This window comes from Candoia aspera, chromosome 2 (assembly GCF_035149785.1).
Source record: "Candoia aspera isolate rCanAsp1 chromosome 2, rCanAsp1.hap2, whole genome shotgun sequence".
In the NCBI taxonomy this organism is placed as follows: domain Eukaryota; kingdom Metazoa; phylum Chordata; class Lepidosauria; order Squamata; family Boidae; genus Candoia; species Candoia aspera.
In genome coordinates, this window is record NC_086154.1 from 126,448,082 (window position 1) to 126,474,203 (window position 26,122).

Below are 26,122 nucleotides of genomic sequence, written 5' to 3' on the forward strand. Positions count from 1 at the left end.
AGAGAGCACCAAGGACTCCCCAGTTCAACCCTGAGCTACAGATATTCTCTTCTATTGGGATAGATAACTATGTTGTGCAAATAACATGCTTCCTTGAATAAGTGAACCAACCCTAGCAGGAAAGATACTGTATATTCTAAATCAAAATTCTGTGGCTATTGGTTCAGTCCAAGTACTGTCTCAAATCTGTTTTGGGTTTTATGTGATCAGAAAGCATCTCTCTTGTCTCCCCCTATGCAGATTCAGACAATCAACATGGATTTTATCCTGCTTTACATGGCATGGCTTCCTTCAGGGAATCCTGAAGCTTAAGTTTTCCAATAGCAAAGCTCAATGTCTGCTAAAGATTCTTCCTGCGCTGACCTTGCCTCTGGAGCAGCAGAGTGACTATTAAACACAGTTTAGGGATGCACTACTCATGAGATAGGGTGCAATGCTTGTTCCTAGCCTACAACTGCAGTAGTGCACAAACCAAACAGGGCTTTGGCACTCAGAAGGAAAAAAACTGGAAGTAGAAAACATATCTCACTAGCATGCCATTTTCTTGCTGTAGGGAAGTGAGTTTTCTAAACAGAGCTTTAAAAAGTGATTCCGTCACCTTCTGTCAATTCTGTAATAGAACATATACTCTCACAGAGGAAGTCCCAAATTCAAGCCCTGGTGGGGCCACGACAGCCCCCTCAATCCCAAATAGGCATTGCCATTGAGGGTAGAGTTGGGTTGTACCCATTTTGTATTTTACTACTGCTCTTTGGAGCAAGTTTTGTTTCCCTAGTAAATTTTGGTTATTTGGTTATACGTTTAGCCAGTTTGGTCTAATGGTTCAGGCAACGGGCTAGAATTTAGGAGACTGAGGATTCTAGTCCCGCTTGAGGGTGGGTGACCTTGGGCCGGACCCTCTCTCAGCCCAACCCACCTCACAGGATGGCTGTTGTGGGGAAAATAGGAGGAGGAAGGAGTATTAGGTATGTTCGCTGCCTTGAGTTATTTATAAAAATAATAAAGGCGGGATAGAAATAATTAAAAAAAGATTATAGCGAGGCGTGCGGCACAGGCGGCGTATACCCTGTTCTTTTTCCCGTGTCCGAAATCGGACAGGCTGCAGTTATTCCAGGGGCCGCAAGGGGGCAGCAGCCGGGAACCGACGCCGCTTAAGACGGAAGGGAACGGGGTGGCACAGCCCTCCGAGGTGGCTGGCTTCTAGCCGCAGGAAGCCGAGGCCGGGCGGTCCACGCGTGGTTGGGTTCGGCGACCCGCTCAGTGGAAGGGCTCTCGCTTTTGGTGGTTATGGCTGAAAGGATTGAACAACGCATTGAGGACCGAATTCCGGAGCTAGAGCAGTTGGAGAGGGTTGGGCTTTTCACTCGCAAGGAAGTCAGGTAAAAGGGGAGCTGCGTGGAATCAGGGTGATCCTAGTAACTAGGAAGGGTTGGGGTGGAAGCGTGACAAATGCAAGATTTGGGTGGGGGAGACAGGAGAAAAAAAGATGGAAGGAGACTATCGTATCTACCTGAGGCATTATCTTTTTGGTACAGAATAAACCACCACAAGGTTGGATATGCATGACATTTTGTTTTTACAATTTTAGTTCAATTAATCCGAAACAACACCAGTTTCAGCTTAGAGCTGCTGATTAATTCTGATGGAAATTTCAGATGAAAATTACCCTGCCTCCAAACGGATCTACCTTCCGTTGATTCTTATGAGAATGGATTGGCTATCTAACCCTTGGGTTTGCGCAGCTTGATTTCACGGTCGTAGCTAAATTTATCGTGTTTGTAGCGCTTCAAATAGGTATTGATGTGTTACACTTTTACAAAAGCAGAGCTTGATTTACCGTTTCTTTTTAGGGTCAGGTTCTGCCGGAGGACAACTCTCAGACTTGGATCACATACTTCTGTAGAGAACTTTAGGAGATGCAGACGATTATTTTCTCTGCGTGATTTACATGTAGTTGAATCTGAATTTCAGATTAAATTTGATTTGAACACTACGATCTGGAAAATTAAGCTTATTTTCAAGTAACCACTGATAAACACTAAATTGTGCTACATTTTAGTAAAGTTTTGAGAATGTTTGCAGATCATATGAATATAGAAAGAAATACTAAATATATAGAGTGTTTAATGAAGCTGAGTTATTAGAAAGGGGATTTTGTTTAGGTGGTTCACTTTTCCATTAAATTCACATTTTAAGTCCTCTGCTGTAGCTAATGAGATCAAAAACATCTTTCTCCATGTATAGCATGTCCTTTTTTTTCCCTGCACAGTAATGTCATTGCTTTGCATAAATAATTTGTAGATTTTGAAAGTGAAAGCACAAAACAAAGCAGGCAATTTAAGTTAAGCATATCTAAATTTTGTGCATCTGTATAGTATTTATTTTATTCTCCTGTCTATATTTTTTGCAATATAGAAAACTTAGAATTCTAAACAATATATGTGCACTGAGGAAAATGTTGCATTTAAAATATAGGTAAATACAGCAATGAAAATGAACCCCAATATTTTAAAATAGCAGCTATTGGTTGATTCTTATGATGCATAATATTTTACTGTATTTTTTGTATTGATTATTGCTTTGTATTCCCTTCTCCAGTCTTGTGTCTTCCAGGTGCATTGGAATTTATTTTAGTCCCAATACACATGGATAGTCCCAATACACATGGATAAGGCTTCTTGCTGGGCATCCTAAAATTCCTATAAATAAATATATATGGCTCTCAGAAGGTTTGTGCCACAACTTGGCCAGGATAATTGGTTGCATAAAAAATCCACAGTACCTTATGCAGGTTTTTTAAAGTGCTATATGGATCAGAATTTACAAAAGGATTCTGCCTTTTTCCATTTTTGCAGGGCTGTCATTAAGAAGGTCTCAGCTCTTGAATATAAAATACAACGGAGAGTACTTCACAAGAAAGACTTTATTAGTTATATACAGGTAGTTTTCTTACAGAGATTTTTTTTCTGTGTATTTTAATGTGTTGATATGAATACCTTTAAGATACATTGTTTCCTCTGTCATGAACTGCTTCAGATTGTTTCTTTCTTCAATGTGAACCAGTAATGTGGTGCGAAGAAATATTACTTAGGGGAAGGGTAAACAGTCTTTTCACATAGAGGGCGTTCCAAGAATTCCTATGATGTCACAGGTACCTCCCAAAGTATTTAAATTTTTGAAAATATAAAATTTGAATCAACCACCTTTCATGAGATTTTAGGAGATCTTGTAAACTCAGACTATTTTGTGAGGCTGTAAGACTTCGAGTTGAGGGAGCACGCTTGTGCCTGGGACAGCCTGGAACAGCAGGCAGGCAGTCCTTTCCCAGTTTTGCAGTGGTAGCTGACCTGCTCTGGACCTCAGAGCCTCCAGCACATGAAGGAACACGCCCCCGCCCCCTGTTTAATTTCCCTCCCCCCTCCAAAACAGGTTTAATTCATTTCCCTCTGCCCTCCAAAGCAGGTTTAATTTCCCTCCTCCCTCCAAAAGTTTTAAGAAGTTCAGAATACTTTTAGAGAGAGAGAGAAAGAAAGAATGGGGAAAAATGAGAGGGGGGGTTATCTAAATGCTTTTTGTATAATGCTTTTCTTTCTTTTTCTTCAATTTTTTCTTTTATTGTAATATCAAATTAGAAAGAAAGAGAATTTTAAATGCTTACAAAATATTGATTGCAATTATCAGTTATCAGTGACTAGCAAGTTTATATTATAATCAGTAAGCATGTATATATGGAGCTAGTTTGGTGTAGTGGTTAAGCATCAGGTTAGAAACTAGGAGACCATGAGTTCTACTCCTCCCTTAGCCACAAAGCCAGCTGGGTGACCTTGGGCCAGTCTCTTCTCACACTGGGAAGAAGGAACTGGCAAGTCACTTCTGAAAAATGCTGCCAAGAAAAGTGCAGGGGGCAGGAGTCCAAAATGACTTGAAGGCACAACTTTCAAGCATGTATGTGACATACTATTATATTTTCTAGTTTCTGTATTTTAACTAAGAAATACATAAACATTTTAACATGTTTCTATTGCCTGTATTTGCAGGTTGCTCATATACTTGTATTGTGCACAAATACATGGTGTGTCAGAAATTAGAAATTAACACACATGAAGGCCACCAGATAGGGGAAAGCAGCTACTGTATAGTACAGGAGTGGGCAGTATGTGACTCATCAGATTGTTGTTGAATTCAATTCCGATCAGCTCCACCATTAGCCATGCTTGCTAGGGCTGGTTGGAATTCAGCAAGATCTGAAGGATCACGTGTGTTAAAAATGTAAAAAACGTGTATCCCATCAAACATTGGCCCGCTTTGCTGAATATTACTTGGTGTGACTGGCATTTGTTCTCCAGGGTTTCAGTCCTACCTGGAAGCACTGGTACTTCAGCTGGGAGCTTTTACTTTTACTTATGAAGAGATTACCCTGTCACTCAGCTATGATCCTTCCTCATCAAAACAGATTCTTTGAGATGTGACAGGCCTAATAGATTATTAATTAGGGGAAGTGGCATTGCATTAAATGTGCTCGTTAGGAGAAGAGTATAGAGAATGAAGTACATTCCTTCATACAAATGAGCCATGCAACACACTGATGGAAACAGATTGAGGAAAGCAGAGCAAAACTTCCCTGGAAGGGAATGGTGGCTAGGCCTTGTTATATTCTCCTGCCCCCGCCCCTGAAATCAGCCAAGTGGAGAACTTCTGGGAAGCAACAATGGGGTCTAAGCAGGTGGGTAACCTGAACAATACACTTCAATAAAAGCTGAAGTGACAATTTTATTTTAGAATTCAGAATTATTATAAATGGGGGCAACAACTAAATCTTACAGTGTGAATTGCTTCTGATCAGCATATGAATCACATAGTATCCATCTTTCAAGATGTGCTGATCGATCCTACCATTCCATTTATGCCTTGGCCTTGTGCAAATTTTGTAGTTTCCTGAGTGATATTAGTAATTGCCAGGAAGGATCAAGGCAGCAAATCTTGGGGTTCTCTGTAACTTGCTATTACCTTCCTTATGTGTGGATGGTGCTTGTTTTGGCTGTGTAAATATGGGCATCCAGAAAATGACTTTGTTATTAATATATTGGATTGGGGAACTAGAGTACTTCTTGATTAATTAACTGTTGCATTATTGGTAACTTGCTTCACTTGTAGTTGTTATTATATATTCTACAAATGCTAAAAATGTAAGACTTGACAATGTCAGTCTATTCAGCACAATAATCCTTGAATTATTGTTGATCTTTTTTTTCCCAGTATGAAATCAATCTCTTGGAACTGATTAAGACAAGAAGATTGGTAAGTTAACCAGGGACTGGTAATTTGAAAAAGTGTATGTGGAGATTTTTAGGTCTGTACCAGTGACAGTTGTGTTCTTTTCCTTTAGCGTATTGGATATTCATTTAAGAAAGAAGAGATTGAATACTCTATTGTGCAGAGAATACACGGCATTTTCAAACGTGCTACAGCAAAATGGAAGGTAAACCTTTTCTATGCTACAGAAATTGCTTTTTCCTAATTCTTTTAATGCTATTAAAAGTAAACAAATAGAACCATCTGATGCATACATCCAAAATTAGCATATGCACCCTCTCCATGTTTAGCGACCACAATCTGTTCCTTAAATTGGAAGCAAACTGGTTGCTAAGCGAATATGTGTGTGTGTGTGAGAGAGAGAGAGGGAGATGCTGCGAAGCTCACTGGTTGCTGCTGTCTTATTTAGATAGTTCTCTCATACAGCTACACGAGTGTGCATTGCTGGCAGGCACATGAAATTTGATCGTAAGTGCGCTCATTGGTCAGAAAATTATTATTTTTTGTTATTACCGTATTTGTGAATGGTTGCTAAACAAGGTAGCTGCTAAATGAGGAGTGGCTGTATCTAATTCTTAATGACTTTCCTGTCTTTCATTATAAAATATATTGCATGGGATGATCTACAAGTAGTCCTTGCTTACCAACTACTTGGTCAGTGACTGTTCGAAGTTGCAACGGCACTGAACAAGTGGTACAGGTAGTCTGAACAGTTGGTACAGGTAGTCCTCAGGTTACGATAGCAACTGGGACTGGGATTGCCATCGCTAGGTGATGCAGTTATAAAGCATGATGTCACATGACTGCATCACTTAGTGACAGCAATCCTGGTGATTCCAGTTGCTGTAGTAACCCCAAGACGGGGTTGTTGCTGGGAAGTAGTGGGAGTCCCGGGTAAGGAGTGTGGGAGTACCATGGGAGGGCTTGGGAGGCCCAGTTCAGGCCACACTTGAGTTGGGAGAGGCCGGGAGGGCTTGGGAGTGCTGGTGGAGGCTGCAGGTGGCGGGCGTGCTGTGGGCAGCAGTGACTTACCTGCGCGACTTGCAACCTTCCCTGCCGGCTTCCCCATTGACTTTACTTGTGGGAAGCTGGCAGGGAAGGTTGCAAATGGCGATCATGTGACAGCAGCTCCCTGCGACATTGTAATCACAAGCAGGGCACCCGGTGCCTGGATCATGATCACATGACTGCTGGGGTCCTGCGTTGGCTGGAACTTTGGAGACCAGTCGTATGTCCATTTTTTCAGCTGTAACTTTGGTTGCTGAAGGAATGGATGTAAGCCAATGACTACCTTTATCTGTATATACTTCTCCGGTTTATAAAATTGTTGTCCTATCAGAATGCCTGTTCAATTTGCTCCTATTCCTTCCTCTTTCTTTCCCCCCATTTCCTGATGATGTAGAAAGCATTGGAGTGAATGAGTGGTCATGAGTTCTCAGCTGATTCCTTTTCCCTTTGTCTCACTCCAACAGGAGGACCTTCAGCTGTGGCTGTCTCATGTTGCATTTTGCAAGAAATGGGTGAGTATTTGGCTATAATTTTCTTGTAATCAAGTTGCACTTATCAGTTGAGCTAATGAAACACTGAGCTTCTTCCTTCTAATTTTTGTACAGCTGTACTGTTTCCCATTTATTGGAACATGCAGCTGAACGTGGGATTTGCAGTATAAAATGCTGTGGGTCTTCCAAGGAATTGCTTAAGGACAGGAAACAAAACCATCAGTTATGGGCCAAACACACATTCAGAACAAGGTATATAATTCTACTGCCCCATTGGTGGCACTTAGGGTATTAGTAAAGTACTCCTCTTTTCTTGTCTGGTAATTACATTAAAAGTATTGCTGGACAGTCTTTGCCATACGAAAACTGTAGTGTCAAAAATCGGTTTGTGAATTAAGCTAGATGGCCCATCAATCCACCAATAAAGAAGATAATATGTACATTTCTAGATGATTAGGGGCATTGTTTCCTTTATTTGTCCTTGTACTTTCCAAACTTAGTGCTATTTAATTGTTCCCAACCATTCCCAATTTTAATTAGGGGAAATGTAGATACTATAAGTTCATCCCTTGCCTTGAAGGCTTGTATCAGTCTCTACTCTTGTTAGACCAAGAAAATTCAAGTCCTCTGCAATGAATATGAACTGGTTTCCTCTTGAAATACATAACCACAATTATGTCTTCTGTTTCATTACAGAACAAGAAAATACAGCTGAGCAAAGTGTTTTCTTCCATGTTAGCCCTTCATCCCAATAAACCAGGTACACTGGGTTATCTCCATTTCTGTCATTCTTCCAGCAGGAAGCAAAAACCTTTTTGATAGCTAGTTCTTAGACATATAAACAGAATTTGGCTGATGAAGTTGAGGACATCTGGGGTGTAGGTTTTTTTTCTGATGTGTTTTTAGTTGCTATTTTAAGTGTGGTTTAATTACATTTAAACATTTTCTTGTTTGTCTTTTGCTCTGTCTTTTGCGAGTCCCATAAATAACTGTGGCTTCTATAAAAAGGGATAGAACATAGAAATATGGATACCTTTGTGACTGAAATGGAGAAAAACAATATTGTAGACCTATTGTGTGTTTGGGAACTTTGGTCATTTTGGCTTTTGCATAAGTGGTTTGACGTGAATGCATTTCAGGTGTTACAGAAATGAAAGAGATGACCCATGTAGAAGGATGAAGTTGTATATGCAATGCATCGTTTTGTCTAGGAATCATAGTAACGTTGATCTAGCACAGCATAGGAACCTCTGACTTTCCCACATTGCAGAGCTACAGCTTCCAGCATTCCTCTTCAGTGGCCATGCTGGCTCAGGCTCTTGTAAACTGAAGTTCAGCAAAGATTAGGCATTACTTCTTGAGATGATCTCTTGTTTGATGGATCATTCTGTGTTGGCTATCTTAAATAACATATGTCTCTTTGTCTAGCTTTGTGGATCATGGCTGCAAAATGGGAGATGGAAGACCGCCTGTCATCTGAAAGTGCCCGGCAGTTGTTCCTTCGTGCGTTGCGTTTCCATCCAGAATCTCCTAAACTTTATCAAGAGGTAGGCAGGTGATTCTGCAAGTTCCCCCCTCCTCTATCTGCAGTGGAATACAGAATAAATAAAATTGATCTGTTCCTTGACAAATTAGCTTGAGGTCATGAAGAACAAAATATCATCAAGGTTGTTCATCCCTTCTGGAACTTTTATCTTTAAGTTATGCATTTGAAGGTATGTTTGGGTATACAGGTAGAGCTTGCTTAACAACTGCCCTGTTTAGTAACTGAAGTTATGACAGCACTGAAAAAGCAACTTTACCACCTTTACGACTGTCGCAGCGTCCCCATGGTCATGTGATCAAGATTTGGGAGCTTCGCAGGCAGTGGGCATTTACAACCATCAGTGTTCTACAGTCACGTGATCACCAGTTGCGCGCTTCACAATTGGCTTCTGACAAGCAGAGTCAATGGCAGTAAAATCACGAGTTGTAGTCATGTGATGTCTCGCTTAACAAATGTGGGTGATTTGCTTAACGACTGCGGCAGAAGTAACATAAGTCTGTCGCGGTCACGTCGTGTTTCGCTTAGCAACTGCATTGCTTAGCGACAGAGTTGCTGGTCCCATTTGTGGTCGCTAAGCAAGGACTACCTGTATGCTTATGTTTCAGGACAAAAGGTCAGAGGTAGGCTGTCTTTGGTGCCATTCCCACTAGCAGCTTAGAGTGTTTCTGACAATCATCCAACCATTTTCTCCCAATATAGTACGCGTTACATTGTCTTAGTAACGGTTAGGTGATCTCAGAAGCTGCTATAAGTGTAATGGAAAAATATGTTTTACCAAAAGTGAGAAAAGAAGTTTTCTAATGGGCTTTGTGAGACACACAATGTGTTTCTTTGCATAATAGAAATGCAGAAGAAATGTTAGCTTTTTAAAACCTCAGCAGCCAAAAGAAGACAGAATTGCATTTGCATTATGTAGTAAGGTTGTCTTCATGCTCATAGCATTTGAACGCCACGCACACTGTCTATACGTGACAGTGCTATTATCAGCAGTAAATTCCAATGACGTACTCCTGTGTTTCAGTTACAATGTTATTTTTTTCTGGAGCATTTTCCTGGGCAGGTACTTCAGTGACAGTAGTTGGAGAAAGATGGCCAGACTGCAAAAATGACATAATTAATCAAGATAAAAGTGCTGTTGGGGGTGGAAAATATAATATTGAGAGTCCTTGAACCATTATTAAATATTAGGAATTGTTTAGCTGTAGTATAGAAATTTCCTGTGCCAGAATCTATTCTAGTTAAGAGTGCTTTAAGCAGCAGTATTAACAAGAGCTGCTTTTTAACTAGGAAGCTGTGATTGTGTTCTTTGTGATTGTTGAATCCCCTGATACATTATTATTTCTCTCTTCCCTCTTGTCTTTCTTTTCCTTTGTAGTATTTTAGAATGGAGCTGATGCATGCAGAAAAGCAAAGGAAAGAGAAGAAAGAATTTGAGCAAGCAAAGATAGATTTAGTAAGAATTCCATGTTTTTGTTATCAAAAATATATCTTTCCCTCTGTGGTACTTATTTAATTTAGATTGCTAAGTGGAAGCATTTGAAGCATCAGTTTATGATGACAATAATTATTGCACACTTGTGCAGTGATTTCCTGCAGTTGCTGTCATTATAGTTTAATAAATGAATCCAACAGCCCCTGTCTGTTGTGTGCAGTTAGGCTTGAAAGCAGACTGCCTGACCAAAAGGAAATGCTCTCACATTCTTCCCTTGCACAATTTTGGTATCCTCCCATTGCTAAATCGGGAATGTGACAATATAGCAGATAGACTATGAAAGGACTTTAGCAGCAGGCAGTGGTTGCTATCAAAGGCAAGATGCAACTGAGATCACATTTCATTGTTTCCATTTACTCTTTTAGAGGTCATAACTTGGGTGAAAATATGCCGGTGTTTTTTTCAGTCTACGTTGGATCCTTCTTTCATTGAATTAGAGCCAATCCAATCCCAAGGTTTTGTAGCAGGTGACAGTATGACCCTCCAGGGCCTGAGTGCCAAAAGCCAATGGAAAGAAAAATATTTTACATTGTTTATCAAAGAGGTGTGGGTCTGACCCTTAGCAAGTTACTGAAGGGTTTGTGACCTGTTTTTTTAAAAAAAATCTTTCTTCCACCCTTCAGTTGCTCATTGAAAGCAGCTGCATCAGTAAGATAAACCATGATTTCCAATTAGATGTAATTCTGTTTGGTTGTGTTAAAGACATTGTTTAAGGAGGTGATACTCTTTTTGTTAACAACCCACCCCCCACCCCAGCAGTTGGTTCCAAATGGAAAAATTGTAATCCTCCATCATTCCAGGCATGATTTTTGAATTATATATGGCAATGCTAATTAATATCGGGGAAAGAAGAATGTAATACATTGATTTGAATGTCACTGAAAGATGGAATTTATTAGGTACTGAAATATTAGAGGTCAAGATTCCATTCAGCCATTTGCTTTTTTATTAGGAATGATATATCAAGTTTGACAGTTGTTGTTTATTCGTTCAGTCGCTTCCGACTCTTCGTGACTTCATGGACCAGCCTATGCCAGAGCTTCCTGTCGGTCGTCAACACCCCCAGCTCCCCCAGGGACATGTCCATCACTCTTCAGGATGTCTGGCTCTAGCTCACTGACCACACCATCAAAGCTATCCCTGATATTGTTATCCTTCCTATACAAGTCTTCCGTATATTCTTGCCACCTTTTCTTGATCTGTTCGTCTTCTGTTAGGTCCTTGCCATCTTTGTTTTTGATCATACCCACTTTTGCCTGGAATTTACCTCCGATGTTTCTAATTTTCTGGAAGAGGTCTCTTGTCCTTCCTATTCTATTGTCTTCTTCCACTTCCGTGCATTGCTTGTTTAAAAATAATTCCTTATCTCTTCTGGCTAACCTCTGGAATTTTGCATTTAATTGGGCATATCTCCCCCTATTGCTGTTGCCTTTTGCTTTCCTTCTTTCTTGGGCTATTTCTAGTGTCTCAGCAGACAGCCATTTTGCCTTCTTGGTTTTCTCTTTCTTTGGGATGTATTTTGTTGCCGCCTCCTGAACAATGTTGCAAACTTCTGTCCAGAGTTCTTCCAGGACCCTATCTACTAAGTTCAGTTCCTTAAATCGATTCTACACCTCCACTGCATATTCCTTAGGAATATTAGTGAGCTTATATCTAGCTGATCTGTGGGTCTTCCCTAATCTCTTTAGTCTGATCCTAAATTGTGCAAGAAGAAGTTTGTGATCGGAACTACAGTCAGCTCCAGGTCTTGTTTTTACTGACTATAGTTGTCCACCACCTTTGGCTGCAAAGGATGTAGTCAATCTGATTTTGGTGTTGTCCATCTGGTGAAGTCCACGTATAAAGCCGTCTCTTAGGTTATTGGAAGAGAGTGTTTGTTATGCAGAGTGAGTTGTCTTGACAAAATTCTATCAGCCTATGTCCTGCTTTGTTTTGTTCTCCCAGGCCATGCTTACCTGTAATTCCAGGTGTCATTTGACTGCCCACCTTAGCATTCCAGTCTCCTGTGATGAAAATAACGTCTCTTTTAGGCATGTTGTCCAGTAAGTGCTGCAGATCCTCATAGAACTGCTCTACTTCAGCTTCTTCAGCATCTGTGGTTGGGGCGTATATTTGGATCACTGTGATGTTAGATGGCTTGCCCTGAATTCGAATTGAGATCATTCTATTGTTTTTTGGATTGTATCCAAGCACTGCTTTAGCCACTTTACTATTAATTATGAAGGCTACTCCGTTTCTTCTGTGGTCCTCTTGTCCACAGTAGATCTGGTGGTCATTTGATGTGAAGTGGCCCATTCCAGTCCATTTCAGTTCACTGATGCCCAGCATGTCTATCTTTAATCTTGACATCTCACCAATAACCACATCCAATTTGCCATGGCTCATAGATCTTACATTCCAGGTTCCAATGGTGTGTTGATCCTTAGAACATCGGATTTGCCATTCACCACCAGTACCATTGGCTGCTAGCCGTCCTTTTGGCTTTGAGCTAGCTGCGTCATCATGTCTGGGGCTAGTTGAACTCGTCCTCTGTTCCTCCCCAGTAGCATTTTGACCATCTTCCTACATGGAAGTCTCATCTTCCGATGGTATACCGACATATCTCTGGTTGTACTGATCCATTTAGTTTTCACGGCAAGAATACTGGGGTGGGTTGCCATTACCTTCCCCTGGGATTGCATTTAGTCTGACCTCTCTGTCATGACCTTCCCGTCTTGGGTGGCCCTTCACGGTTTAGCTCATGGCATCATTGAGGTGCTCAAGCTCCAGCACCATGACAAGGTAACAATCCTTTGCTGAAGAAGTTCAACAGAATATGATAGAAATATCAGAATACTGTAGGGATTCCTACTAAAGATTATTACTTTTGTGGATTATGATGTATGGTTTAATTCTGTAAAATCCCCTTTATTTAAAAAAGAAGAAAATGGCTGTGCCAATTTTCAACACATGTAATCAGTTTGGAATATTCTCTTCAACGCTGAACCCAGTTACTTGTTTTCTATTATGGCCTCCTCCACTCTCAGATAAACAGAGAAACATGAGGTTCTCTGTTGTGTTTAGAGCTCCATCCCAGAATGGACTGTGTTAACTCTTCCATATCAGGGAACATTCTGTTTTAAAAAACTACTCAAAAGCTGCAGCTGGTGCAGAATGCAGTGGCTGGCCTGCTGATGGGTGAGAGCTGTTCCACCCAAATTCCACTGACATTGCAGGCATTGCCAAGTAGGCTTATGGGTATAATCCAAAGTGTTGGGTTTGACTCTTTCATAACACTAAACGGCTTGGTTCCGAGGTAGATTCAGGACTGCTTTCTCCAGCTAGAACTGATCTGTGCATATGCTCATCCTAGATGGGAATGTTGGGATTCTCATGACCCAAGAAGTGAGATTAGTGGGGGCTTGGGATGCTGCTTCTCAGTTGTGGTCCCCATCCTGTGGAATAGTCTCCCAGCAACAATTCTGGCATCATTCCAGAAGACAGACTGGAGGGCTTTTGAAAGCTGAAGTTGCCTTAGATTAGTGGGTACCATATGATGATTGTATTCATGTTTGTAGACTATGTGGGTTTTATTATATTTTTATTGTGCATTTATTTGTATTGTTCTATGTGTTTTATGATGGCAAAGCATCCAAAGTCTTTGAATACTGGAAGCATAGAAATAAAATAATGTATATGCGGTGTTTTCCTGACATTGGGAGGTATGTGGCCTCCCCCTTTTACGCAAACTCCCATATACTGTATGCATTACAGCCTTCCAGAGTGTAATTGAGTCTTGTGGTGGCTGAAGCCTCAGCCAGATGCTATCAATGTTATTTTGAAAAATCCAAGAAATAAAATAAAAAGTTAATTGTAAAAGGGCTTTTTTCTCTAATTTTTAGGGTGAGTTCAGTTTTTCTGAGGACATTCTTAATGCTGAACTGGCTAGAATTGTCTACAGAAATGCCATTCAGAAAATTAAAGGTAAGCTGTTTCTCTTAAACTAGTAATCTTATGCAGTTGTACATTGTTTCATTCTTCTACTTTTGAAAATGAGCGTAATTCATTTCAGGTTATTACGGCTCAGTGATGCCTTCCTGATGCATCGAAATCTGGCCACTCAGAATGGTGGGTTAGATAGACCAGTTAGCTAGTCAGTTATTATCTGCAGGTGCTAAAAATGCAGAAATGTATAAGCAAGCACATATTATTTTGTTCAAGCACTTGGGAGAAAACTTTTCTCTATTCAGTATTAGTTTAGGGTGAAAATGTTCTTATTTCCTGTTGTGGGTTTAGGGTAGGCATGCTTCAGTTCTTTAAACTTTGATGTTCATATCCTCTTTGGGCCAATAAGCAGATCTGGAATTTTGAGAGTGTGTCATTGGTTGCCTTACAAAGGGGCTAGTAGAGTAGTATGGCTGTGCATAAAAACTTTGTTTCAAGAGAAGAGAGGGATTGTTATTTATATTGTAATTTATGTGTTTTACTTCTGACTGTAAACCACCCAGAGTCCCCTTTTTGGGAGAGATGGGTGGTGATAGAAATTTGAAATATAAATAAATAAATCTGATTAAGTACAAGAGAGAGGTGTGGGTTTCAGAACCCCAAATAATTTCTTTAAAACCATTGTTTTCACACATCAGTTCACACAAGACAGGCTTATGAGGCTCAGAGGCAAGTAATTTGGCTAAGATGATGAATGGAAGGAAGAGACAGAGTCTGAGGATGGCTTATTTGCATATTTGATCCCACAAATCACAACAGAATATTCATTTTGAAGAAAATCAAGTTATCGACACTTGATTTACACATAAAAGAGAGAGACATACAAAAGGACGTGGACAAAACATACACAGCAAACACATAAACCTTAGATAAAAATCAGAGGGCCTGAAGATTTTCTTGAAAGTAAGACACTGGGAGTTTACTTTGCAACATGCCAGCATCCCATTTATGTTAGATGGAGCAAGGAGCCTGAGAATGTCAAAGCAGGTAGGGATACAATTAGGGGAGCTAATTAGGGGAGCTGTAGTTATGCTTATGACGCTTAGGGTACCCTGATCAATGTGTGTCTTTCTTCATCCTAGGGGCAGAGTTTGCACTGTCGCTTTTGTCAATTGCAAAACTTTTTGATTTTACACAAGACCTTCAAAAAGAAATTCTAGAACAGTAAGTTTTGGATGAGCTTTCCACCACCTGAGCATTCAGCAACCATTATGCTATCATCTGTTTGTCTACTCCAGAGGAATCTGCATGGTTAAGGTTTATAATTATTTCGCTATATTCCAGAAGTCAGGATTGGATTAATTACATAAGCTGCTCTCATTTCTTGTCGGGTACTATCAGAAAGAAATCCCACTTCCCTTCCACTAGGCTGCTCCAGTGCAAAGATGCAAGTGGTGTTATTTGCTTGGCTCTCTTCTTCATTTATACAATTTTAATATGTATCTAAAAAGTAAGCTTATTGAGTACTTGGCAGTGGCTTACATTTGGGTGGATTTTCATCCCTTTAAACTGCAGCCATTTTCCCTGGAAGGCTCAGCCAGGTGAGATCTACAGCATCAGTGCCTTGCTTCCTTTTGGGAAAAACAGGTTAAAGGTGTGTGTGTGTGTTTTGAAATGTTCTGTTTCTGATTATGGTGCTCAGTAGATAAAATCATCAAATGAGTCCCATGGACAGATGGGGCTCCTGGGTCTCTTCATTTTAAGTCCATCATCTTAATTGTGATTAAGATGGTGGGTACAACTGAGTACAAACAATTGATAAGCATTCTGCTTGGATTTATGCCATGAAGCTCCCATTCACTAAAAAATGGCCTTGATCTTCATAATTATTTTGTGACTGTAGAGGTTTCAGGTAGGAGGTACTATTTTTAGTGCTGCTCTGATATGCAGATGTACAAATTCCCTTTAAGTGTCTTGAAAACTAGCATAGGAAAAGAAAACATGTTATCTAACCCACTTCCTGCTGTGCTAAGTTTCCTGTTTGCTAGGAGGTATATATATATTTCATACAGTGAGCTTATAAATGTGACTGCTACAGCCTGAAGTGGTATAGTTCTATTTTACAACACTGAGGCAGTAACACGTCATTCCTGGCTCACTCTGCTATGCTTGTGTAGAGCACATGGTAGTCCGCCAGTTTTCAGGATATCCAAAGTACCTCTGACTGAAAGAATTCCTTTGTTTCTATGTGAGAGTTCTACTAGCATAAGCGTAATGTTCCTGCTTATGATTGCTTAAAGCACTCGTAATTACTCCAGAGCTTTACAGGAAGGAAGGAACGCATAGCTAATATCATATTATATTATATATTATATTATATTATATTATATTATATTATATTATATTATATTATATATTATATTATATTATATTATATTATATTATATTATATTATATTATATTATATTATATTATATTATATTATATTATATTATATTTTAATCTGTTCAATCGTGTCTGATTCTCTGCGAGTGCCTGAACGCGTCAGTTTTCCTGGCAGGTTTTTCAGAAGAGGTTTGCCCTTGCCTGCTTCCCAGGGCTGAGAGAGAGGGACTGGCCCAAGGTCACCCAGCTGGCTTCGTTCCTAAGGCAGGACTAGAATTCATGGTCTCCCAGTTTCTAGCCCAGTGCCTTAACCACTACACCAAACCAGCTCTCAATAGTGTAACGCAACTTTTCTTTTAGCTTGCAGGCAGCATATGACAACGATCCTCTTGTGTGGGATTTCATGGGACGGCGGGAACTGGAGATGGAATCCCTGCCTTCTTCAGAATATAAGTCGAAACAGTCAAAGGCTCTAGAGGTTGCCCGCAAAGAAGAACAGTGTTGCACTGTATTTGAGGAGGCAGTCACACACCTTCCCACTGGTTAGAAATTTTCCCTGGATATTAAAACTATTGCTTGTTTTTTCCTAATTCTTATAACCGAGTTTCTAAATTTTCTGAAACTATGGGCTTCAGAACGGCAAGTACTTGTCCAACAATGTTTCACCTACTTGGAATTATCATCTAATTTCCCTATGGGAAAGGTGGCTATTTATTTTTGTGTGAACTAAGATTGAAAATCTACATTCAGTTCAGTGGGGTTCAGTTCCAACAAACAGCAGATGGAGATGGTCAAGGTGTGGCTGAACTTTACTACTGTAAACCCCAGAGGGGGTTACTCATCACTTTGATTTGATTCCCTAGATTTTTCTGTAAGATTGTTTTTTCTGTTTGTGAGGCAACATGCTAGTATACAAACCTCTAGCTTCAGTATGAAATGGTGTAGTGCAAAATGATTTCAGGCCCGCTCCACTGTATATGGGAACTAAGCTAGAATTTCAGCAGATATTAGTACCTGTTAGCACTTTTCTAGGAAGGGTTGTGGATAAGCACTTGCACCCATGTCTTTTCCAGATGCAAGTGCTTCTCTGGCATCTCCTGTCAGCCCTTCAAGGTAGTCCAGACAAGAACCACAAATCGTGAGCACTAACACGACCTTTATAGTAAGGTTACAGTTACCAAATCTTGCAAGTCTGAAAGCCCTTCTCCCCTCCTTTGTTTTTACTTTCCAGACAACTAGGGAGGGTCCCTTCTGAGATGCTTCCCATGCCCCTTTTCCTTCTGTGGGCTGAGATACCTTTTGCATGACGATTGTCTAGGTTGCAGCTCTTCCTCCTGTCTCCCACGGTCATTCCCACATATCATTATGCCTACTAACTGCTTTACCTCAATTTTGTACTGTAAAGGTAATAATTGAGCCCATCTAGCAAAGGGCTCCACCTTTTTTCTTTCTAAAGTCCACAAAGCAGTTCAGAAGTTCTACTACCCATTTCTAATATACTCTTAACAATGAAATGAGAAGGAGCATGAGGAGGATATGCCAGTCTGAACCCTTAACAGTTTCCTGGTCATGCTTAGATACTGTCCCTGTAAGTCAGCTGCATGTTATTTCTACAGCAAAGCTAAGTGGGCTTTGTATGCTGATTTATGAGGAAGATGCAGAATGCCGCAAGGATCCCCTGAGGCTTAATATGGCAATACCACATCTGCTGAAGGAGGAAAAGGGTCCTGTAATGAATTAGCGGATTTGATGCTGACTTGAAAGAAATTACTTAGAAGTTAGACTCTGCTTCATAAATGCAAATAAAGGTTACTTTTTTTCAGAAGAAGTAACATGTGTTTTGAATTTCGCAGAGGAAATGTGGAAGTGTTATGTCACTTTTTCCCTGGAAAGATATAACCGGAAGACCAACAGTGAAGACCTAAGGCAAAAGGTAAATACTTTGCCTTCAGGATAATACAAATTTCTTCTGTTACTGATGCTGCTGTTTCTCCCAGAGGGACTTCACTGGGAAGCCCCTCAGTTTGCAGCCTGAAAAAGCTTTTAGAAAATGTATTTATTAGATAGAATATTATGGCTCAGTTAAGAGAGAGACTTCGATAAAGCAAATAAAGATTTGAATTGTATAGTTTGCGTGTGTTTATCTGTTCTTACGATTTTAGTGAGGCATAGTCTGACCTATCTGTCCCCATTCTGATTACTCATTAATACAGTACTCCACTTAAACAAGTAGACATGCAGCAGCATCTTGAGAGCTTATCTGATTGGCTCCTAATTTCCAAGATTGGGTTGCAAAATGGCCATTTTGTTCCAAAATCAAAGGAGGTAAAATTTTTTGATAACGACTTCCATGCCTTTAATGGCAAATGGCTGGTTGGGTTAAAAAAAAAATTAGGAAGCCTTTGTGAAGAATCTTCATGTGATGTAATATTATATCTTACATTGTTTGATATAAAATTGGACAAACGATGGGAAATTTAAAAAGTGATCTAAGTGCCCAGGCCCTTTTGCCAGACACTGGCTTCACCTTTTAATTTTTGATCTGGAGAGAATGCGTCTTTGACAAGAGAGAACAGAAGAAACCCTGTGGAATTAAGACATACATAGAATGTTAAAGTAGACTTGGATTCTCCTTTTCTTCAGTTCAGTTTGTGATGCAGTTATAGATGTAACATCAAGTGCTCAATTGCTGGCTGCTTTACAGAAAGGCTGAACAACATTTTCAGTAATTGACTGTACCCCATCCTCCTCATGCTGGTCTTTGACTGTAATAAAGATTTGATTTGATTTGATCAGTCCTGAGGGCCACATGTAATAACAAATTGATGGCTATTAATCTGGGCATAGACTCATGCCCAGTACTGCACAACAACCTCTCAAGCAGTTGGTTGGCAAGTTCCTGGGAGTATGGAAAGGAGTCAATGGCTCCCGTAGGGGAGAAGGGTATTTGCATTCCGAAGACACCTGCAGAGGGCTGCAGAAGAGCACTTCCTTGGCAGCTGAAAGATTGTGGGCTACATGACTCCTGTGGCAAAATCTTACAGTGTGGTATGTTCATACAGGGTTTGAGCTGCAGTCAGATAAGCCATTTTTCAGGATCTCCAAATTTTTACTCTCTCAGTTTTCACCTTCCCTTCCCTTCAAGTCAATCAACATTCTTTGTTCCCTAAGGAGACAGATTTGATTGACCTTGTGGGGAGAGGATTTCCTCCCTTCCCTTAATTTTTTTTCTTGACATTTTGCTGGTTCTTGTGCAGTTCTTGAAATTCTCCCAAACCTGTTGCTTTCTCCTTTGGGGGCATAAACAATATCATTTGCCTATACAAGGATCCAGAAAATGTCACCATTAGTTCTCAGGATCATGACTTCCAAATTTCTGTGTTATTGTATGACGTCTAATTTATACAGCAGTAACAGTTTTTTAATTCCTTCTGTCTTGTTTCAGAGGCTGGAAAGGGTACTTAATGTTTTCAGCCGAGCTCATGAATCACAATTGCTGCCAGCTTCTCTCTATAAACAGTGGGTAAGGAAGGAGGTGGTCCTTGTACTTTTGAAATCTTCTCACATAAACCAGAAAGGGTGGATTTGGGCCTTAGAAATTCATTCTTGAAAACAACCATTCTGTGCTTATTTTTGTCTGGTATCTTTTCAGATTCAGCTCCTACTGGAGCTCAGTCACCAAGACAAGGCCAAAGAGGTGGCAGCGGCAGCAACAAACCATTTCAGCCAGTTGGTGGACATGTGGGAAATGAGGTTGCAGTTGCTGCTGACGCTGAAGAGCAGTGAAATGGCTGCTTGTTCCCAAGAGGCTTTTAAAGTGGTTAAAGCTAAGGTCAGGCGCAGGCTTCTGAACTTGGGTTGTATGAATGAATATTTGAAGCTTGGGAGTTTCTGTCACAGATGAAGGTCATCTGAAAACCACATTTTACCTTCTTCCAGGAAATGGGAAATGGGGCAGTTGGCACTGTTCCTGGTAGAGGCAATGAAAGAGCTTTTTTTCATTTGCTTCTTGCAGTCATAGTAGCCATGGGCTGTCCCCGCCGTAGTGGGCCTGTATGAGTGCATGCTTATACTTCGCCAGTCATCTAGGGTGATGAGCGCTTGTCATGGGTATGGCATTCCATTATTACAGTTGCATCCTCTGCACCCCTCGCCCTTAGCTTTTAAAGATCCCAGAGACAAACCATGAAACTATGAAAGTGACACACAGTTGTCTTCTGAATTCCTCTATTTTTCCTTTGTATGCTTGTTGTATTATCTGTGTAGTGCAGGGCTTCACTTACCTATTTTGTCTGGTCCCTTTCTATAGGCGAGAGGCTCCTTAATTTCATTAACATACTTTTCTACTAGAATGTTTCAGGAATTCCCGTGACTTTTAAATGTCTGCCAAGAAATAGGCTTGCCATGCTCCAATCTCACATTATTACAGTGGTGGGTATTTCACACAGCTCATATCCAGTCTTTTCTTCTGGTTTTTTATTATTCCTTTTCTTCCTTGTAGGACACCTTGCCACTATGGATTTTATGGCTAGAATGGAGTGAAAGTGTCAGTAGCAAGGCTGAAACTGAAGCCCTCTATCAGGTATCATACATTCCCTTAAAATATGAATTATACTGTGAGTTTAATTTGGGAAAGCTTATGCGAATGGTTCCATTACTATTTTAAAAATTAATTTTAGAACTAGTGTTGTCCTCTGCACTAAAAATAAATAAATTGTAGGATCATTTGCACGATGTAAACCTATCATATAGCAATATCTCTCTAGTCAGTGCGGCTGTTGTAATTCTGGAAATGTTTTGCTGAAAATCTGTAGTTCAGAAACAGAAGCATAGGCTTCATGAACCGAGAAGTGGAATTTCAGGAAAAGTAGAAAGTAAATGTATGAAGATAATAAATAAATCCCACAAAATACCACCAAAATAAGTTCATATATGGCATCCCCAAAATGGAGTAAAATAAACATATTGAAACACAATCTTTGATTACAAATGTATTACTTCAGAAATACAGGTAGTCCTCAGTTAATGATGGTGATTGGAACTGGAATTTCTGTTGCTAAATGATTCAGTCATGTGACCATGCTGCTTAGCAATGGCATTTCCAGTTGCTGTTCTTAAGCGAATCCCACGCCATCATTAAGTGCGATGTCATGTGTTTGCCTTTTGTGACCTCCTGCTGCCTTCCCCACTGACTTTGCTTGTCAGAAGCTGGCAGCAAAGGTCACAAATGGCAATCCGTAAGCACAGGATGCTGCAACTTTGTAATTGCAAGCCAGTTGCCAAGTGCCTGGATTGTGATCACATGACCACAAGGATGCTGGGACGGTTGCAGCTATGAGGACCCGTTGTAAGTACCCCTTGTTCAGTGCCGTTTTTAACTTCAAGCAGTCACTGAATGGGTGGTTGTTAAACGAGGACCACCTGTAGACTCTCCAGAGTAGATTTATTAAACTGTATGAATAGGAGATTGCCAGCCTATGTATTTCCTCTAGCTGAGTCAATAGATCCAATTTGGAGTGGGAAATATACAGTATCACTAGGAGCAAAGTAATCTGTTTCCCTGAGTTTAATTTAATTTCAGTGTCCATTCATCATGGATGCTTAAAAGCTTTGTGTCACTTAAAGGACTTCACAATCATTTACATTTAATTGGCAGAGATCTTTACTTGCCATAGTTCCTGCTGACTCCGTAGCCTTGAAAGAAAAGTACCTGGAGTGGGCTCACAGGACCGGTGGCTATAAGAAAGCAAAGCAAGTCTTCACCAGGTTAGGACATCTCTTTTTTAAAGTATTGTTCAATTACCTTTTTTCCTTACTTCCCCCATTTGTTTTTAAAAATCAAGTGCCTTACCCAACTATTTCTCTCTTAGTCTGAGGGAATGCCGTCCATTTTCACTCCAGTTCTTCAAGAAAATGATTCAGATTGAAAAGGAACAAGTAAGTAAACAAGTATTATAAACAAGTGTGTGCAGGGATGTTTCTTGGTTGTGTGAGTGATTATGGAGTATATTTTCTCAGCTGCCATGTGTTTTCATTTTTGAATTGATGTAATTGTTTTTATTTTATTTTAATCTTGTTCACCACCCAGACTCATTTGTTGAGATGGGTGGCTATACAAATTGAATGAATGAATGAATGAATTATATGTGGTATTTGTAGAGGTATTTACCAATGTGAGGTTTCTAATGGAAGCAGTGCTTTGTATCTTGTAAAGCATGCTACTTTAGGACTGGGCCACAGTAATGTACTTGACTATACATGTAAGTATATATGTAGACTATACAGTAAAGTACTTGACTATATTTATTTCCAGCCACCTGGAAATAAAACTTCTTAATGCTTTAGGCAGATTATTTGCTCATGGCCGGTTTCTTGAAAATCCTAGTCATTGTTTGTGTTCTTAATCTTATTAATGGAAGGGGTGGGGTGGGGTGGAGGTTTGGATTCTCTGTCTATTCCCAAACTACAACTCCCAAGAAGTCTAATGCTGGCAGTCACTGCTGGGAGTTGTAATTCAGCAACACTGGGAAGATTGTAAGTTTCTCACCTTTGTTTTAAAACATTACATGTCTTAAGACCTGGATGCCACTTACATCATTATGTTTCATATGCTCTGACTCTAGTGGTTCTCTTTGATGGACAATAAATGCCTTTGCATCATATAGGAGTGTGAGTTTTATGGGTGTATTGAGGGAGGGAGCTCTCTGGAGCTTAATATAATGCTCCCCCCAGTGAGAGGTGCTGAAACTCCTCCCCTGACTGCAACAGTTGGGGGTGGGTAGGTGGTGGGAGAAATGGAGGGGGAGGGTCCCTTTTGTCTTGCAATTGCAGCGGTAGGCCTGAACCCCACAAGGGGCTCAGAGGAAGATAGTAGCCAGCCCTGACCATGGGGGAAACCACTGCCTGCTGTTGCCCTTTCTTGCTGTCCTTCAAGAGCAGCACAGTAATGGCGGTTCTCTCTCACTTGCCAGCAGTCTGTTCTTGTGCCTGGACTGTGCACATGCAAAGTAAAGTTTTGGTAGAAATATTGTTATTGAGATTGCATAGCAGATGTATTTGATTCCTGTCATTTTGTCACTTTGTGTTAAGTTCAGCATGGTAACCACCCCACTTTTTTTTTTTAAAGGAATCCAGTAAAATATTTAATATCCGAGAATTTTATGAACGTGCCTTGAGGGAATTTGGTGCTACAGAACCTGGTGAGAATTTTTACTTGTTAGCTTCCAAGAATAGTCTCAGGTGTCTTTCTCTTATACGGGTGGCAATCACCTGATCCTTTCTAGTAAAGGGTACCAAACTTTCCAGTGTACCAAGCAAAGCTGATTGTGGCAGTTGCTCATTTTCCTTTCTTTTTGTCTTGGAATTCTGTAGAATATTGTGTGATTGCAGCATTCCGGTCAAATACATAGGCAATATGTTTTTAGCACCAGGGAATCCCCCCTTCTGTAGCATTTCCATTATTACAGTTTTTATAACAGTATTAACTGTTTTTTAATTGAAGATCTTTGGCTGGATTACATTAAAGAAGAGCTGAATCATTCCCAAGGCAAACCAGAGAACTGTGGCAGTATTCACTGGAGAGCTATGAAGACGCTGCAGGGAGAACAAGTGGAAACATTTATTTCAAAGTATACATTGCTGCAAGCTGGGCACCTGTGAGAAATGTATTGCTGATGATTGTCAGAAGGACTACATAACCCATTTTTGCCCCCTAAATACTTTGTTACATTGTTTTCTTCTAATGGCAAATTAATCTCAGTTTGTTAGTCAAACAACTATGGGAACTCTTGGCTTTTTGTTGAGTCAGGTGTTTATATTACAATTAATGTTTACTTGGAATTTTAAAGTGATATAAAAAGAAGGCCTAGGAGTATGGGCAGGGAAATACTTTAGCCCAGAGTGGTTGTATTGAGCTGAGGTTGTAAAATGAATGATAACAGTATTTTTTTTTACATTTTACTTCATTTATTACTTGGTTGATTCAAAATTATCTGGCAGAGGATTTTTAAAAAGATTTTTAAGAGCCCCCATGGCTCATTCCCCAGAATAATATCTAGAGTTCAATTCTCTTCTCTCAAGGGTGTGTGTGTGTGTGTTTGTGTGTGTGTTCTTCACTACTTTTTTTGAGTAGAATGAATTAATGAATAAATAAATGCTACTCAAAAAAAGTAGTGAAGAACATTTGGAAGTTAGAACCTATGTAACTGGAACCAGCAGATCCTCCCCCTTTTGAACAGAGACTGATACTAAAAAATTGTTCTTTATTAAAGTCTTTTATATTTACAGCCATGTGGTCCAGATGGGTTAGACTACAGCTCCCATTTTCCTCTGTTCCCAAACCTGCATAATGGGAGTTGTAGTCCAGTACATGTGAAAAAATTACTTTGGGAATGGTTGTACTAACCAGTTAAATTCTGTTTAATGAATAATTAATGTGTTGGAATGCTCTTCCCTGGATAAATTATTTTACTTGTTACTAAATAATTGCGTGTCTAACATCCATACTTCCTCCACACTACTAGATTTAACAAAAATGTAACAGTTGGACCATATTTTAGATTTTAATAAATATACATATAAACATACTTTCAGGGAAAGTGGAAAAACAATTCTGAGTTTATTTTGGTATTGTTTCATGCTATAATATATCTATGTTGATAGTGCCTATCAAATAGTGCCTATTTGTATTTTGTACTATTATGGTGGAACTGGATTTCAGTCTGGCTAGTGAATAGAAAGTAGTTGTCTACCAAGCAAAAAATGCAAAATGGTCCATATACAAATTGTTCTGGGAACAGCTAGTTTGGGGCAGTTTGTATTGAAACCGAAACATGCCTGCTTGGTGTTTTGGTGCGGTGGGGTGGGGTGGGGGGCGGTAAGAACAGAAAGAAGTTTAAGTGAACAGAAGTTGACACAACTTGTACCAAGTTAAGCACAACATTTTTCTTCAAATTTGAATGCATACTCATTATGTACATATTCAAAATAAAAAACTGAATATGTCAAGTGTAAAAGTTTAGACATCATCTCTTCTGTCTAGGTTGGATATTTCAGCAACACAACAACCTGAAATATTTCCAGAACAACCAGGAAAACCTTACGGAGGATAAATATAAAGGTTCTGGAATGACCTCCATACTTTCCAGACTTAACTGTTATTTCAAGTCTGAGGGGAGGTCTCAAATGTGCAATGCATGCAAGGAGACCTATGAAGGGTTCTGCAAGACAGAGTGGGGGGAAAAATTCCCTAAGCAGGAATAGCAAGATTCTTAGCTGCTGTTGGAATTGTTTACTGAGGAGAAGCTACAAAGTGATGACTCAAAGGGTCTCCAAACTTTTCTCCTGGATATCTCTCATTAGTTCTTTTAAATATTCAGAATCCACCTAGAACTAGAAGAGACCATTCCATTTTTGACTGGTCCAATTGCTATGACTAACCAAGGTCTGGAGTGAATCTCCCAATCACAGATAGTAACCTGGAAGGAATATGGAGAAGTGCTAGTCTGTTAAAGTCATCCATTTAAACATGTACTTCATATAACGTGAACACTCCAATATTCCTTCTGGGTGATATTGGCAATGTAGTGAAATTTGAGAGACTTCTTCCAACTGATAACATAAAGATGGACGTAAGTGCATCACCAAAAGAACAAGCTGGTTCCAATTATTTTTTTTCCTTCACGGCAAAATCAAGGTGATTTAAGAACTAATTGTTTTATTTTTAAAAAGTAATGAACAATCTTCACAAGCTCTTGTGATCAGGCAATCAGTGAATGATCTGTCAATATATAATACAAAACCATATAATTTTACTTACGTATTATCAAACCTATAGAATTCTATTTAACTGGATTCACACATCATACACAAAGCTGGAATCAAATCCATTGTGGCTTAATGCAGTTTGTGACTTAGTGGCTGAGTTCATACTTTGGGCTAAGCTTTAAACTGTAAAAAAAAACC

At 39.8% G+C, this 26,122-nt stretch overlaps 1 protein-coding gene across 1 annotated transcript; it reads left to right on the plus strand.

Moving 5' to 3' along the window:
- The first annotated feature begins 1,236 nt into the window (after nucleotides 1-1,236).
- Nucleotides 1,237-25,178, plus strand: UTP6 (UTP6 small subunit processome component). Its single transcript, XM_063293582.1, has 19 exons — nucleotides 1,237-1,379; nucleotides 2,856-2,940; nucleotides 5,257-5,298; nucleotides 5,387-5,479; nucleotides 6,786-6,833; nucleotides 7,509-7,572; nucleotides 8,241-8,359; nucleotides 9,734-9,811; nucleotides 13,732-13,813; nucleotides 14,917-14,998; nucleotides 16,520-16,701; nucleotides 18,013-18,092; nucleotides 19,605-19,682; nucleotides 19,812-19,991; nucleotides 20,661-20,741; nucleotides 21,816-21,925; nucleotides 22,030-22,096; nucleotides 23,286-23,358; nucleotides 23,661-25,178. Exons 1-19 carry the CDS (start codon nucleotides 1,288-1,290, stop codon nucleotides 23,816-23,818), a joined length of 1,794 nt encoding a protein of 597 aa, XP_063149652.1. The 5' UTR covers nucleotides 1,237-1,287; the 3' UTR covers nucleotides 23,819-25,178.
- Nucleotides 25,179-26,122: the final 944 nt, after the last annotated feature.

Excerpts from the sequence above, each read along its gene's own strand:
- UTP6 (XM_063293582.1), top strand. The coding sequence starts at position 1,288 with ATGGCTGAAAGGATTGAACAACGCATTGAGGACCGAATTCCGGAGCTA. Across the intron at positions 7,573-8,240 it reads CCTTCATCCCAATAAACCAG|CTTTGTGGATCATGGCTGCA; the intron begins GTACACTGGGTT and ends CTCTTTGTCTAG. Across the intron at positions 22,097-23,285 it reads TTCAGATTGAAAAGGAACAA|GAATCCAGTAAAATATTTAA; the intron begins GTAAGTAAACAA and ends TTTTTTTTAAAG.